This window comes from Macrotis lagotis, chromosome 8 (assembly GCF_037893015.1).
Source record: "Macrotis lagotis isolate mMagLag1 chromosome 8, bilby.v1.9.chrom.fasta, whole genome shotgun sequence".
Classification (NCBI taxonomy): domain Eukaryota; kingdom Metazoa; phylum Chordata; class Mammalia; order Peramelemorphia; family Peramelidae; genus Macrotis; species Macrotis lagotis.
In genome coordinates, this window is record NC_133665.1 from 104587241 (window position 1) to 104604801 (window position 17561).

Here is a 17561-nt window from a genome sequence, read left to right on the forward strand (position 1 = left end):
GCAGTAGTTTATATCTTTTTTTTTGTTATTACAAATAGAATGATTATAAATGTTTCTGTACAGATAAGAACTTCCTCTCCCCCCACCCCCCTTTTAAAAATGTTTGTTGAGATAATGTCAACAATGAAATCACTGTGTGGAAAGTACATTTTATCATCTTGGTCATAAGAATGTTTCTACCAGTTGATAGCGCCAATGAATTATGTATTAAAATGCTATTTTCACACATTATTATCAACAATGAATTTTTACAGTTATTCATTATTTTTGGCACTCTAGTGGGACATTTGATAAACAACTTTCAGTTGTATTGATTAACTTTTTTGCATTTAATTTTAATTTTATTTTTTCTCATTGACATGTAAAACAAACTTTTTTTTGTTTTTTTAAGTCTCTAAGCTTTATTGATACTTGGTTGGTTTTACATTTCACAATGCATTCCACAGACAGTTCAGGCACAGCTTAAACCGCAATTGAATGAATCTTAATTTGTAATTTCTTACATAACAATGTTTTGATATTTCCAAACAACATTTTTTTTTTTGCATTAGATTCCATGGATCCCAAATGTGTGATGAAATTTAACTACAGTAGGGTTGGGCAATGAAGTGTATATGGTAGACCTTATATGGGTATGAGTTGTGTTTTATGTTGAAAATGGATGGTAGTGTTCCTAGAAATATAGTTTCTTTTTCTAGCTTATGTGATTTAAAGTTACTCATAGAACCATCAACTCTGAAATATCAAGCACTGTGGGGCAGCTGAAAGGTCTAAGCTTTTAAACAAACAGTTTTAACATTAGTTTTTTATTTTTAAATTCCAAATTCTTTCTCTCCCTCTCCCAATTCCCTGACCCTTCTTTGAGAAGGCAAACAGATTATACATGTGCAGTTATATAAAATATTTCCACATTAGTCATATTGAAAAAGAAAATTCAGACCAAAAAAAGCAAGAATACTGACGATTAGAGGAAAAAAGAATGCTTCAATCTATATTTAAACTCCATCGTTTTTTTTCTCTGGATGTGGATAGCATTTCTTAAGAGAATTATATATAAAAACCTCCTAAATGTCTCCCAGTCTCAAGTCTTTCCCCACACAGCTGCCAAGGATTTTCCTCAAATGCAGGTGTGATTACATCATTTTCCTACTTAAACAAATTCTAATGGCGCTTCACTGCATCTAGAATTCAACACAGGCTTTCCATCTTTATAATCCACTTCTTTATACATATTTCAGTCCAACTAAAGTAACCTTCTTGCTTGTCCTCACACAAGGTATTTCATATCCTGCTTTCATCCTTTTCCACTGTTTCTCTCTCCTTGCCTCAATCTGTCTATTTGAACTCCTACTTTCCTTCAAAGAACAGCTCAAGCACCAACTTCTTACATTATATGAAGCCTTTCCTAATCCCCAGCACCTAGTATCTTCCCCCTAAAATCACATTTTTTTTCTGTTTTGACTGTACCTATATATGTTATATCTTCTAATAGAAAATACACTCCTTGGGGAGAGGGGCTATTTCATTCTTGAATCTTTATCTCAAGTAATAGTGTCTAGCATACAGGAGACATTTAATGAATGTGTGAATGTATATAGATGAATTGATAGTTAAGAATTCCCCTATCCCTATAAACTTTAAAAACAATTTGTATATGTATCTAGTATCTGGTATTTAAGGAATGGAGGGACTTTTAAAAATGGCAAACAAAGGCAAAAAATTAAAAGCAGAATACTTTCCTCCTACTTACCTGTAAGAGACACTTGATTCTTTCTCCAGGAGTCATGATTCCTGTTGTAAACACACCAGATAGCATCCCAGCTGCAAACAGCTGGGGATAGCTAGAGTGGGGGAAAAAAAGAAACACAGAATGAGACATGATTAACTATACACGATGCAGGAAATTTCAGAAATAAGACAGCTTTTTTACCCTAACAGTTGTTTTTGGAAGGTTGCAAAAGGTATTTGGAAGAATCATAATTGCAAAGTTAATTATACAGTTGAAGTTTGGATTTTGTTCTCTTTTTGTCATGCTTTTCCTGGGTCCAAGGTCCAAGGGTCAGGAAGATTTTGTACCACTGTGATCTTCCATACCAAAAAGAGTGGGAAGTCTGAATTAAGAAGTAATTTTGGCTCATTTCCTAAAGCCCACTAAGTGTAGATATAAGTTGGCTTTTGAGGGTCACAAAAGAACTGAGGATACTCTGCCCTCCAAGTCTGAACAGTTTAGCACTGGGGGATACATGGAATAACTATTGGCTATTTCATTATTAGGAAGGAGGTGGATGAACAGAACCAGTCTTTAATTCTGTGAAGCTGCTGCCCACCTTTAGTCTACAATGGCATCTCAATGGCCTTGTCTATGGCCAAAGAACTTTAATAATTTAGTAACAACTGATAGGGCTTTAAGGTTAACAGTGAGCTTTACAGAGTTTTTCTCATTTGATCTCATAACTTTGAAAAGTCAATATGAGAGATATTATTAATCGTATTTTATAGATGGAGAAATAGGAGGACAGAGAAGCCTTTCCAATGGTTATAAAGCTAGTAAGGGTGGAAAGTAACACTTGAACACAGGACTCTTTGGATCCTAAGTCTAGTGTTTCCTACCATGTCACTGCCTTTCCAGCAGTGACTTTGGTGACTTCCTGTCTGGCTCAGTTTACATTCCTATTCAGACCAATCTTTGAACATGGTTAGTATGGTCAAGGAACAGAGTTGAAGTTGGTTATATTTCAGCAAGAGCTAGAGTAGCCTGGGAAAATAACTTTTGAAAAACTCTGCTTGGCCATGAGGAGCCTGACAAACCAGAAGAGTTTAATACAAATGGCATTCACAAGCTGGCACAACAGTTGAGTAACAGTTGCTCCCATCCCAGTTTCCAGGTTGAAAAGGGGATTTTCAATTTAGGGATTCAGGATTTTGCCTTTCATCAACAATGGATTGAACTTCTAAACCCTTCTCTGCCACCTTCAGAATAGGTTCTATATCAGGGGAAATTATAGAATTCCAATTAACCTGATGAAGCTTAGACCTTGGCTATAGTCACAGGAAAGTAGGAATAAAGCTAAGAGGAAGTAAATTCCTGAAGTCTGGGAATGGTGTACATTCACCAAGAATGATAGGAATTCAGTGGCTTGTGAGGTGGTAAAAAGAGGGAGAAGAGGAAATATCTTGTCTATAAAAAGGAAGGATCAATGGAACTACATGAAGTCATAGTATGGAGAAGAAAAATGCTTCTTTCTCTTGTAAGGTGACCTTTTGATCATTGTAATCATGAGGCTGAGTGGACTCAATAAAAAGAACGGAGAGTAACAGGTAGAAATTACAAAGAGGCAAACTGAAGCTAGAGGTTAGGAATATGTTCCTAACATGTAATGTTATTCAAAAGTAGAATAGTATGCCTCATTAGGAAGTAGGTTACCTTCACAGAGGTCTTCAGGCAAAAGTTGAATAATCAGGTATTCTAGAGGGGATTCTTGTACAAAAGATAGATTAGAACAAATGTCAGTGAGATGGAGCAAGTTTGAGACCGATTTGGAAAGAGTGGCTTCAGATCTTCAATGAGAGATTCACACTCGAATGTATTGACTCCCAATCCTGATGTTCACCCTCTGCCAATACCCTAATTAAAGTCCCTGAAACAACTCTTGCCCATTTAGAAACCTTGCATGCATAATTCTTCCCATCAGACATGAGAGGCCAAGTGCTTCTGCCTTTCTTCACCTTTGCTCCCTTATATCTATTTCAGGACAAATAAGAGTCCATAAAAAGTGGCTCCACCTTCCTGCCTATTTCTGTTCAACATATCTAATTTCCATTTTAGGAACAAATGTTGATAAGTCAAGTGAGGAAACATTTTTAGCTGCTTATGTACCTAAGTTAATGTTCAGGTGCAGTGTGGCTCCATGTCTCCTAAATCTCCCATTATATTCACAACTGCCTTTATGTACCACCCTCTAGTGATATCAGCACATTTCTATTGATCTCTGAGTTCCAGAGGGGCAGGAAGAGAGAGTATCTTCTTTAAATGCTATACAGCTCCCAAAGCATGATTAAGTAGACACTTAGAAATGGAAGGATAAAGGGATGGATAAAAAAGAGAAACTCTGAATATCAAAGCAAACTTTGTGCCCTCTAGCCCTACATTTACAGAGTGCTAGCAGAACAGAGAACCACTACAGATGAAATCTTGGGACACCTATGGCTTCCTCTGGAAAATCAAAACTAAGTAACTTAGGCACATTATTCTTGAAAAAGTAGGACTCTATTGAGCCAATTAGATGTGAGAGCAGATACATGTTGTAGGACTCCAATGTCCAATGATAATAATCCAGGTTGCCAGGCTCTTTCACTTCTGCTCTTCTAGGGAGTGGACTAAGTTTAATATCTGACTGAGATCCATTGTCCAGTTGGCCTTTTGCTAAGGATCCTGGCCAAAGATCTGAAAAGAGATCCTGTTGGTACCAAAGCCAGAAGCCTAGCAGGGAGCCCCACAGTGACAGATGTGTGTTGTCAGAGGGAATCCAGCGCTCCTTACTGCCATCTGCTCCCTACCAATGCTACAGAAGACAGCACCAGGGCTGGTTACCCTTTTGGGGAGGGATTAATATTTCAAATAGGAATTGACAATAAAGCTTATATGTGACTTCTAGCTTTAAAATATTTCTTTTAACTACTCTTAACAACATTTTAGGAAACTGATTTTTTAGAATAAACTGGAAGCCAGAATGGCTCAGTTGGCTTTGTAGTCTACTTTGACTTAGACAATGCTCCAGGCTGAACTTCATCTTCCAAAAATAACATTCACATGGAGAAATTGTTAAAACTATTAAAATATATCTAAGCATGGGAGCAGCTAGGTGGTGCAGTAGATAGAACACCAGCTCTGGAGTCAGGAGGACCTGAGTTCAAATCCAGCATCAGACACTTAACAACTGCCTAGCTGTGTGACCTTGAGCAAGTCACTTAACCCCATTGCCTTGCAAAAGAAAAACAAAAAAACAAAACAAAATAAAACAAAAATATCTCGGAACATGGTATAAAGCAGAGCTATCCATAATGTGGCCCACAGGGTGATTTTATCCGGCAGTCTATGGGTTTACTAAAGGCTTTAATAAATGAAGCTGAGCTACCACAGAATTCTCACTAAAATGGCAAATTAAAATATTTTGTATATTATTTCAATAAAAACTTTTAAAAGTAAGGTTGGACAGCCCTGGTAAAGAGAAAGAATAAAAGCATCCCCTTTCCTTCACCAGTTCACAACCACCTGGGAAGGAAGATAAAAAGAATATTCTTACCTTTGGTTCCAAGAATAAGATCATGGAGTCACAAAACTAACATGTGGAAAGATCCTTAGAATTCATCTAATAAATACCAACTTTTTTGAGTATAAGAACACAATTTTATAAGGTAAGAAAATTTTGTATTTTGGAATATATTATAATAGCTGAATTGTTAATACATTGATCCAGAAATATATACTGAGAAAATCATAACATGCAATATGGTATAGAAGATGAAGAGCTAGAGCTAGAGTCAGGAAACCCTGTGTTCATATGTGACTTCTACCTTTTACTAGTCAGGTGAATCATGACCAAACCACCTAATATCTCAGAGTCTCATTCAATTCAATAATCCTATCATCACTTACAGACAAGTTGAAATCTTTAAGATCAAAAGTTCTTCTTATAGTGACTTAATAAGTTTGTATTGACATAGCAGTTTAAAGTCTGCAAAACTTTGTGGGAAGTAGGTCCATTTTACAAATAAGGAAACTTATTTACCTGTAAGGGTAAATGATTTATCTACTATCATAGTGCTGCTATATGTCTGGATAGCAATTTGAACCCAGGTCTCTTAACTCCAAGTCCCATACTCTATTCTCTAAGTCATCAAATGAAAATGCTTGGTGCACACACAAATTTGCAAATCTTTGTACCAAAGTCTATTTCCTCCTTTTACATTAAAGAAAAATGAGGCCTAGAGAGGTTAAGGGACTTACACAAGATTACACATGCAGTGAATAAAAGAGTAAAGCCATTCAAATACAGCTAGGTCTTCACGGGCCACATCAGTACTCTTCCCACTACACCAATACCTCTGGACAAAGCTTTCCAAAGCAACTTAATTCCTTGTCCACGAACCTATCTAGAGATTATCCAGGGACAAACTATGCCAGTCAATGAGGTATTTCTTATAAGTAGATTATTCTTGACTTTTGAAGGTTCACATTGCCCCACTGTTCTGCAAAAGAAGGGATGAGATATGTAATCCAGAACTTTATTACATAAAATCTGTTTTTAGCCTAAACTCTTTTCTCTCACTGCTTCCAATAATGAAACAAGAAAGCAAATATATCTTTTAAAAACAAACAACTAACAAAAGACCACAACACACTCCCTGTCTTGATTCTTCTTCAAAGCAGGGCCAAATGCAGTGGGCCTGAAGAACTTACTTCAATACATCTTCTGGATGCTTCTGTTGTAGTCTTTTTCCCAACCCAAAGCCAAAGAAGCACACAGCAAACATGGGTGTAGAACCAACAAGGGGAGCAGCCATTCCTCGGTAAAGACCTCGAATACCCTGAAAGACAATGTGCAAACAAGCAATGGACACTGTGTTTTAATTTCTAAACTGAGAATGGGAAGGGAGCTCTAAAAGTAAAGTCATGTAGGCCAACTTCCTCATCTTCTGGGTGAGAAAACTGAGGCTTATGGAGTTCATGTGAATTGCCCAAGGTCACACAAGTAGTAAATGGAAGAACCAGGATTTCAATCCAGGGCCTCCACATCGACATCTGCCACTCATTCCACTGCATCATGCATTTTTGTGAGAAAAAGACCACAGCTTTTAACTTTCCACTTTTTTCCTTCACCAGACATCCTGGCAAAGAAGGCAGAGAGCAAGAATCTAACAGGTCTAGTCTCTATTCTGCTATGCAGTATGACATTCCCCAGGTTAAGCCCTCCAGCACAGGTGTTGATTTGGAAGCCAAGAAACTTAATGTGATCCTAGTTTGTATTAATAGAAAGCAAGTTTCAAGGGAGAAGAAGGAAGGGAGGAATGGAGGGAGGGAAGAAGGGGAAAAACATGGCTGTGTTCTGAGGTTCTCTGATCTAGTCAGAGCATTATCTGTCCACTTTGGGATGGCACATCCTATGAATGGCACTGATAAACTGAGTAAAAGCAGTAGAAGGAGAACAGGATGATGAGAGAAGTAGGAAGCCATTTCATGAAGATCATTTGGAACAAGGAAGTGACCTCCAAGTATCTGAAGGCCAGAATCATGTGGAAGGGGGAACTTGTTCTTCTACTTGACCCTGGAGGGTACAACTCAGAGCAATGGGTAGAAGTTACAGGGAGGGAGATTTCAATTTGACCTAAGAAAAATCTTCCTACTACTCAGTGCTGTCCAAAGAACAGAATGGACAATTTCAATAAGTAGTGAGCTCTTCCTTTTAAGGATTTCAAGTAGTGGTTTGGTGATCACTCACTGGAAGGCAGCTCTTGACCTGAGCTCTGAAGAAAGTTAAGGGTGACAAGAGGTGGAAGTAATAAAGGCCAGCACACAAGGCATGAAAGCTAGAATGTACTAAGACACAAAGGTCAGAAATGAAATACTATTCAAAAGGCAATCCTGTTTGTACAGAACCAGCCAGGGAGACTCAGATGGGAAAGATACGCTCCACAACTTCATTCACCTCCAAAATGGCCAAACCAGTCATATGCCTCTAGCACCAACTATTCGAACAATTGCAAGAGCTTCCTAATCAACCTTCCCATTTTCTACTTTCTATTTCCAATCCATCTTTCATGTCACTGACAATATAGATATATCCTTTCCAAGCATAGGTTTACTTAAACCTCCTCAAAACCTTCCAGTGACTCCACATTGCCTAAAACATAAAGTTCTTTATTTTTATCAGGGCTGTTTTATTTCTTGGTTTGTGCTCTCTTTTACAAGAGGGCTAATAAGGAAATAGGCTTTGCATGACTGCACATGAATAATCTATATCAAAGTGCTTACCTTCTTTTCAAAGAGGGGAGGGAAGACAGAAGGAGGGGAAGGAATTTGAAACTCAAAAATAATAAACAATTGTTAAAAATTGTTTTTACATATAATTAAGAAAAAATAAAATAAAAACATTCTTTAAAAAAATAAAGTTTAAATTCCTCTGCCTGGCATGACACCCCTCCAACAATGTAGTCTTTCTGGTCTTACTTCCCATTTCTCCCCCTAGCTAAACTCTTCTCTGCCCTCTGAACACAGAGCCTATGTTTTCTTGCCCTAGGACCTTTACTCAGAGTATTTCTGTGCCTGCCAAGTACTCCTCCACAGGGACTTGACTAATGCTTCTCCCTTTGCTTGCAGAATTTCTTCTCATCTCTGCTCAACTGCAATGTTCCTTCATAAGGAAGTCTTTCCTGAGATGATCAGACCCCAGCACTTTATTTGGCATCTCTTTAAGGCACTTCTCTTGTAACAAAAATGATAGAGATGGTGTGTTCCAGTCTTCTGTATTTCTATTTCATCCTTCTACTAGACTATTAGCAGCAGAAGGGCAAAGACTGAATATTTATATAAACATTGTATATCTTTCTAGAACCCACAAGACTGGCTAGTAGTCAGAAAGTGCTCAATATCTCCTCACTGAATGACCTTAATGAAAGAACAAATAAAGGAATGTTAACTTACTTGACTTAATAAGAAACTGTAATTAGAATTGAACTTAATTATGTATTTACATCTGTTTGTCCCATATACAAATGGAATTTTTAGCTACACCTAAAAATTTCAAAACATCATGTTTTTAGTTAGTGAAAAATTTAGATGTCCTTTTATTAAAGCTTCCCAAAAATCCTGTGAATGCTTATAAATGGACTGATTGACAAGATAGGGATTACCATGTCTTCTGGATAGACAAGAAACCAAAGCTCCCAAAGTCCATGTAGTCCAATGTCATCTTAAAGTTTGGAATCATAACCCAAACCCTGAGCCATAAGAGTAACTAAGACTACTACATGAGAGCTCCTGGAAGGATGGAATTAAGTTTGTTGTCCTTGATTTATAAAGCACAACATGAGGTATCTCTGGGCATATAACAAATACTAGCTGATGATCTTCAAAGGATCTCCTTTGGGTCAAGTTTGCAGGAGCTATTTTTGCACTAACCCTGTCCCTCTTCTGGTTCAAATGATACACAGTCATTTCAGGAACTGCGGTGGCCTTTGAAACTCTGTGGCAACCATCAACAGGCTCTGCAAATAGCAACAGTGGATTATATCTTGGTCACTTCAACCCCACCCCATACAAGGAGCACCTCTGAATAGGAAGGGCACCTATATTTATTGGTGTCCTTATATGGTTCCCCTCCCCAAGGCAGTTTCCCTTCCATATCCCTCAGTGACAAAGAGCTCCTCCTACTTACTCCCTACTTCTCAAGAACCATTCTTTCCAATCCATTCTCAAACCAACTAAGTCAACCAATGTTAAATGTGTTGTTTTTTCTTTTCATTTATATCAATTACTCACCTTTCAGTGCCAAACAAAAATAGAGATTTGGGGGAGGGGGTAACTGGGAAGAGAAAACTTCTTAGCAAGAACTGGACAAACAAGTCTCTTCCTTACAGGAGGGAGAGAAAAAGTTGCCCTCAGCAGATCCTTGTAAAATCCCAACAGACACATATATAATCCCAAAATAAATAAGGTGACAAATGTATCTTCCAATCACTTCCTCAACCTTAAGTGAATGTGAAACAGCTGAGAAATGCCTATGACACTAATTATAAACACTCACTGTCTACTTCAGTGTACACACTTCAAGGTTCTTGAGTCAATCTCCTGTAGTTTTAAGAGAAGTGTGCTGGTATTATAATGGTCCCAGAAAAGAAATGAGGAAATGGACTTCCTTTCCCAATTACTGAAAAGGTAAAGAACTATAGGTGTGAATACAGATAGTGCCTTTCTTCTGCATGGTATTGGGGGGGGGGGGGAGAAATAAAAAGGGAGGAAAAAATTTACATAATTTTGTTATATATTTGGAAGGAATAGCAAGTTGTACAAGGTTGATTTATAATACAATCATCTTATTTATTGTACAGTGTTATAGAAATGCTTGTTTTGTTTCCTGAATTAGAAATAAAATAAATTTTTTAAAAAAAGAACTGCAGGTATGGGATGTTTTTTGTTTTTTTTTTAGGTTTTTGCAAGGCAGACAGGGTTAAGTGGCTTGCCCAAGGCCATACAGCTAGGCAATTACTAAGTGTCTGAGCCCGGATTTGAACCCAGGTACTCCTGACTCCAGGGCCAGTGCTTTATCCACTGCGCCACCTAGCCACCCCTATGGGATGTTTCTTATGCTGTCCCATGTAATGTGTCAGGTAATGTGTTCCTGACTCCAGGGCTGGTGCTCTATCCACTGCGCCACCTAGCTGCCCCTAATGTGTTCCCTAAATTGTTTTCTTCCACCTTTGTTAACATTGGAGGGAACATTTGGGCAGCAGGGGTGAAAGAGAAAGCCAGAATCAAGAATAGAAGGTAGGGGCTGCTAGGTGCACTTAATAATTACCTAGCTGTGTGGCCTTGGGCAAGCCACTTAACCCCATTTGCCTTGCAAAAAAAATCTTAAAAAAAAAAGAATAGAAGAAGGTAGGCAAGGAAGAGGTAAGGTGGGGGGGCACCTGTTGGAGGGAAAACAATTAGCTCATTCTCTTATAAACTTGATATGCAACTTTGGAATGTAGTCACTAAAAGATAATTTAAACACAAGCCTAAAAACCTTTCCCACTCCCTAATCTTAGTTTGAGGCTACTTTTGATCTACTTACCCCATAAAAGGGAGTCATTTTGGTAAGATTGGCTTATTCTTACAAAATAATGGCTACATTGGTCAAAGATAAATAGACAAGAAGGGTAAGGAGAGAAGAAGAGACAGTACAGAAAACATCCTACTCTACAAAAACATAAAAAAAGATTGCTTATCTAAAGGAGGCCATGGAAAGCCTCTTACCTCTCGAAAAAGTGTCTTTTTGAAACAATCAAAAGTCCCAGAGTAGAGAGGAGGTTGTCCTGGCAGGTTCTTTGGCTGAGTCTGTAGCCTTACCTGTGGGGGGAAAAAAAAAGTGAAAATGCAGTTTACTTTCATTTACTCAGAGCTGACTGCCTGTATCTTCTACTCACTCTTATCTTTTTCCTTTGTGCTGTCAAACTTTCTCAATATGGAAGCTACATCTAACACTTTTATTTTCTCAAAATTTCTCAATCTCTTAGATTTTGGCTTCCATTCCTACAAGCCTACTGAAAATGTATGAAATCCTAATAATTTTCTTCTTTAAAAATCCAATCTTTTCTCTGTCATTGTCCATTGTGCTTTTTTGCCACATTCTTGAAACTCTCTACACTGGACTTTTCTACCATTCTTCTCTGGCATTTTTTCTACTTTCCTGACATATTCCTTCTCTCTCTGTGGGTCTTCCCAAAAGAGTACCCTTGACTTTCTGTTTCATAGCCAATCAAGGCCCAGACTCATCTTTCTAAATTATCATTTTCATCATGTTACTCCCCTGCTTAAGAATATATATAATATCTTTCCTACTGTTCAGCAAATCATGTCCACAATCCTTACTCTGACATTCATGGCCCTCTAATTTTGGGGTTTAACTTTGCCTGTTGAAATAATAAATGTTGGGGGCGGCTAGGTAGCACAGTGGATAAAGCACCAGCCCTGGAGTCAGGAGTACCTGGGTTCAAATCCAATCTTAGACACTTAATAATTACCTAGCTGTGTGGCCTTGGGCAAGCCACTTAACCCCATTTGCCTTGCAAAAAACCTAAAAACAAAAACAAACAAAAAGAAATAATAAATGTTGGAGAGGGTGTAGGAAAATTGGGACACTAATGACACTATGCACTGGTGGCGTAAACTATCCAACCAATCTAGAGAACAATTTAGAACTATGCCCAAAGGGCTATGTTATACCAGGTCTACATCTCGCAAACATCATAAAAGAGGGGAAAGGACTCACATGTATGAAAATATTTATAGCAGTTTTTTTGGTAGTCACAAAGAATTGGAAACTGAGGGAATGCCGATCAATTGGAAAAGGTTAAACAAATTATAATATATGAATGCAAGGAAATACTACTATGCTATAAGAAATGACAAGCAAGCTGATTCCAGAAAAACTTGGAAAGATTTACATGAACTGATGCAGAGTAAAGTGAAATAGAACTTTGAATAGTTCTTTTTATCAATACAATTATCCAAGACAATTCCAAAGGATTCATGATGGAAAATGATATCCACACCTGAGAGAGAACTGATAGAGTCTGAATATGGACTAAAGTTTACTATTTTCACTTTAATTCATCTTTTTTTTCTTTTTGGTCTGTTTCTTCTTTCACAATATAACCAATATGGAAGTATATTTTACACACATGTTCTATATTAAATTGAGTTGTTTTAGAGAGAAAATTTGCAACTCGAAATTTAAAAAAATGTTAGAAATTGTTTCTACATGCAATTAAAAAAATAAAATACAATTCAAAATAATAAAAAAGATTTTTTGAAAGAGGCATAAGAAAAAGCAAATGAGCCAGGATGACATTGACTAAGAAAAAGGTACCTGCCTCTTTAAGAAAAGCTAATGATAAAAAAAGAACAAGTAAATTAAATTGAGACGGATTACTCATACCTAATGAATACCTCAGACTCATCACATCCAAAATAATATACATTCTCTATTCCCAACACTCATTTTTCTTTAAAATGTCCTTATTCTTTCTAGGCATGCAGATACACATTTTCTCCCCTACCTTTTCTCCCCCCTCCTTATTCTTCCTCACCTCACATACTCATCATTTATCAATCTAGCTATTTCTGCCTCCACAGAACATCTCTGGGCATGTTTGATTAGGCCACTCCCCTAACTCAATAAATCCCACTGATTCCTTACTACCTTCAGCATTTAAAACCTTTTACAGTCACTTCAATCAACATTTGTAGCCTCATTAGAGATAAGTCAGCATTATATCCACCACCTCTTTTCCTCCTACAGGGCACAGACTTCACCTACCATGTCTTTGTACCTGCTGACTCCTAAGGGCTAGAATGTACTTTCTTTAAGACCTTGGCTCTGAGAATTCTTCATTTCCCTTAAAACTCAGCTTAAGCACCACCTGCTACAAGAACACTCCTTTAATTCATCAATTTACTAAGAGTCTTGTCTCCAAATTACTCTATGTATCTTCTATATCTTTGATGTGTGCTTAGAAGTGTATATGTGGGGTAGCTAGGTGGCGCAGTGGATAGAGCACTGGCCCTGGAGTCAGGAGTACCTTCAAATTTGACCACAGGTGCTTAATAATTATCTAGCTATGTGGCCTTGGGCAAGCCACTTAACTCCACTTGCCTTGCAAAAATCTTAAAAAAAAAAAAGTGTATATGTTTCCTCCCAATACTTGAAGGTAGGGGTTATTTTGCTTCTGTTACCATAATTTCCCATTATGGATCTATGGTCTCAACATTTTGGGGGAGGGGAGTGCTCCATCCATCAGAATTCTATGGTACAATGTAGTGGAAAGAAGGCTGCATTGAACATCAGGAGAGATGTGGATTCAAATTCCAAATTAGGGGGCAGCTAGGTGGCACAGTAGGGGCGGCTAGGTGGCACAGTAGGGATGGCTAGGTGGCGCAGTGGATAAAGCACTGGCCCTGGAGTCAGGAGTACCTGGGTTCAAATCCGGTCTCAGACACTTAATAATTACCTAGCTGTGTGGCCTTGGGCAAGCCACTTAACCCCATTGCCTAGCAAAAAAAAAAAACACAACCTAAAACAAACAAAAAAAAACCAACAAAAAAACAAATTCCAAATTAGACATCAGATGAGCTCCAGTTTTTCTCATCTATAAACTGGGGTTGATAGAAACAATCTCTATTTCCTGGGAATGTTCCAAGAATGAAATGTTACATAAAAAGTACTTTGCAAAACCTATAATTCTCTATCAATGTCAGTCCTTTTATTTCCCCATTTACCTTCTCATCCTGCATATTCTTGTTTATATAAACTCTTCGGAAAGGACTAGCTGGGGGCAGCTAGGTGGCACAGTAGAGCGCTGACCCTGGAGTCGGGAAGACCTGAGCTCAAATGTGACCTCGAACACTTAATGATTACCTAGTTATGTGACTTGGACAAATCTCCTAACCCCATTGTGAAGAAAGAGAGGAAGAGAGGAAGGAAGGAAGGAAGGAAGGAAGGAAGGAAGGAAGGAAGGAAGGAAGGAAGGAAGGAAGGAAGGAAGGAAGGAAGGAAGGAAGGAAGGAAGGAAGGCAGGAAGGAAGAAGAAAGAAAGAACAAATGAGTTAAACACCTTCCCCTGTGTCTATGTTATTTCATGGGTATCAGCACTCAGGTTGTGCATCTCTCCTTCTGGCAAACACTTTTTTCTTTTGGTTGGACAAGTCTTCAATGATGTTTTTTAAACCATTTCTTGGTTTCAAGTTATTGTTAGTAAATGTGCTGTCTTCTGCTTATGCCTACAAGATGACTTCCCGCTACACTTTGGGTCACCTTCCATTTTAATTACTTTCAGACCTTGATTCCAAGATGTCAGATCTATAATTCTCAAGTAAAATATGGATTGTACACAGTGACAAAAAGTATACTCTATTATACTATTCTACCTTTCATTTTTTATTCATTGCTTTATCTCCCCTACCTTAGGCCCTCAAATTACCATCTTCTAGATGTTCTCTGTCCCCTCACTTCCTCTCACACTCCTAAACAGTCAGTAGTGCTGAACATTAAGCCTCAAAGTCTCTATACCAGAGGAGATCAAACTCTGTTCCATTTGATTTGCATCTGAAACCTTCTAAATATGTTATTTTCCCCATGAGAATGAGTTCCTTGGGAGAAGACTCTATTAGTATCCCCAGCACATTTAGCCCAGCTTCATTTAGTCAGTCATCTAGTCAAAGGTGTTACTGTACTTAACATAAACAAAGTGGTATAACAAGAGGTTTGGACTTGGATTCAGAAAACCTGGATTCAAATTCTGGCTCTGCCACTTAGAAGCCACATGACTGTTATGTCAAGTAACAACTTATGGGGCCTTAGTTTCTTTCTCTTAAGATCAGAATGTTCTCCAAAAGATAAAGGATCAAAGGATTCATATAGCATGTTCCCAAAAGAAGAAATGTTATAAACATCCACAAGAGAAAAATTTTAAATATTACTAAAAAAAAAAACCCACAATAAATTAAAACAAGTCTGAATTTACCTCATACCTGTCAGATTGACAAAGATGACAAAAATGAAAAATGACAATCACTGTCAGTGTGTAGGAGGAGGAAAGGCACACTAATTTTCTGCAGGTGGAACTATGACTTAATCCAACTATTCTACAAAGTAATTTAGAAGTGTAACCAAAAAGTTACTAATCTGAGTATACTGTGCCCAAGGGATACTTCTACTAGACAGACTCCAAGAAGAACAATTCACATGTGCAAAAACATCTGTAGCATCACTTTTTGTTTTAACAAATAAGAAAAAAAAGGAGATACAAATCAAGAAGGAAAAACAAATAAATTATCATATAACATTATTTTCATGTAAGAAATGAGAAAAGGGATGAATTCATAGAAACCTGAGACTTGTATGAACTAAAATAGCATGTGAAGTGAGCATAAATAGAATTATTAATATGACAACAGAATGATCATATCACAAGACCTCTAATTATTATTATTACTAATAATGACAGCCAGCATTTACAATGGACTTAAAGGTTTACAAATCATGTTAAATGTTATATGGTGGGGTGGCTAGGTGGCGCAGTGGATAGAGCACTGGCCCTGGAGTCAGGAGTACCTGAGTTCAAATCCAGCCTCAGACACATAGTAATTACCTAGCTGTGTGGCCTTGGGCAAGCCACTTAACCCCATTTGCCTCGCAAAAAACTAAGGAAAAAAAAAGTTATGTGGTGTTCGCAACAATCACATGAGATGGGTGCTATTATACCCATTCTACAGATAAGGAAACTGAGACTGAGCAATGTTAAAGTGACTTAAGGTCACACAGTTAAGTACAGCACTTCATGCTCAGGTCTACAGTAACTGAGTTCTAATACAGTTCACTGTGCCACTTAGCAGCCTCAAAAAGAATAGTATATATCTCTTCTGAAGTTTCTAAAATATTTTATATATTTTGACTTTCACAACAACCCTGTGACTTCAGACATGATCAGTGTATGGCTTGACTATACCTATCTGTTATAAGGGAGGGTTTTTTTCTGAAAGAGGACTAGTGATGTCAAAGAGCATCAATGACACTTTAAAAATGCATAGAAAAAAGCAGAAGGAGGCAGCTAGGTGGCAGTTGACAGAGCACTGGTCCTAGAATCAGGAGAACATGAGTTCAAATTTGGCTTCAGACTCGATACATACTAACTTTGTGACCTCAGGCAAAGTCACTTAACCCCTTTGCCTCACAATGCCCTCCCCTCCAAAAAAAAAAAAAAAAGAACAGAAGGAAATTCAGAAAGGGACAGAGATAAGCAAGTGTTTTTTGGGTTAAATTTATTTTTACTTTAAAAGCAAACCATTGTGTATATAATATACAGTTTCTGTATAATATACAGTTTCTATATAAAGTCTTCTTTTTTCTGTTCTTTATATATAAAAGTATTTGTGCTTGTCAAGTTCATCACAGAAACAAAAAAAATGGAATTCATAATTACTTTATATCCTGTGGCCTGGCATCCAAAACTCTGGGATTACAAGACTAAGTTTGATGGCTAGGGGAGTAAGAGGAGGGTACCACAAAGTTATGATTAATGTTTGTGCCTACAGCTGCCCCTGAGAACTTCAGAAAAGAAGTTATACCTAGGTCTCTATAAATATTAGTAAAAAGGGCCCTCCAGGGGTAGCTAGGTGGTGAGTCAGGAGTACCTGAGTTCAAATCTGACCTCAGACACCTCATAATTACCCAGCTGTATGGCCTTGGGCAAGCCACTTAACCCCATTTGCCTTGCCAAAAAAAAAAAACCTAAAAAAAAAAGGGGCCCTCCACCTCTGTGCACATACCCAGGTAACAATTTGAGATAGAAAGCAATCTTTATCTCACCCCATAGAAAAGATAAATCCTATGGCAACCCTATAAAGTAGTTAGTTCAAGAGTAAAATGTGTAACCAGAGTCTCTTTAACAAGGTTAAAAATTAAAGCATGCTTTGGCCTTCATGTTGGGGCAAATCAACATATAAGGGATTCACATTAGATCATAAATAGTTCTCCCTCTCCAATGAATCCCACCTTCCTCCTCAACAGCACCACCCTGTGGTTTGGACAATCAGAGAAGCAAGACAAATTGAAGGTTGCTACAGTGAACTCCTAACTGCCCTTAATGTATTAACAGAGTAGGGAAATCAATCAACATAAGTAATTTGAAGTTCAGGAACTCTTGTTACTTTGATGCTGTTATTTCCTTGGCCCCTCCACAACTATCATCCCTGGGTCTGGGGCATCATAGGGAGGAACCAACCCAATAAAGGGGAAAATGAG

The 17561-nt window shown here is 37.8% G+C and overlaps 1 protein-coding gene across 1 annotated transcript in view; it reads right to left on the minus strand.

Moving 5' to 3' along the window:
• Positions 1-17561, minus strand: part of SLC25A20 (solute carrier family 25 member 20) — a 43253-nt gene that overhangs the window by 13548 nt on the left and 12144 nt on the right. The window contains exons 2-4 of the mRNA XM_074197890.1: positions 11015-11107; positions 6461-6588; positions 1751-1841 (exon numbers count right to left, since the gene is read on the minus strand). Of these exons, the coding sequence (XP_074053991.1) occupies positions 1751-1841; positions 6461-6588; positions 11015-11107 (312 nt within the window). The remainder of the gene's footprint in view (positions 1-1750; positions 1842-6460; positions 6589-11014; positions 11108-17561) is intronic.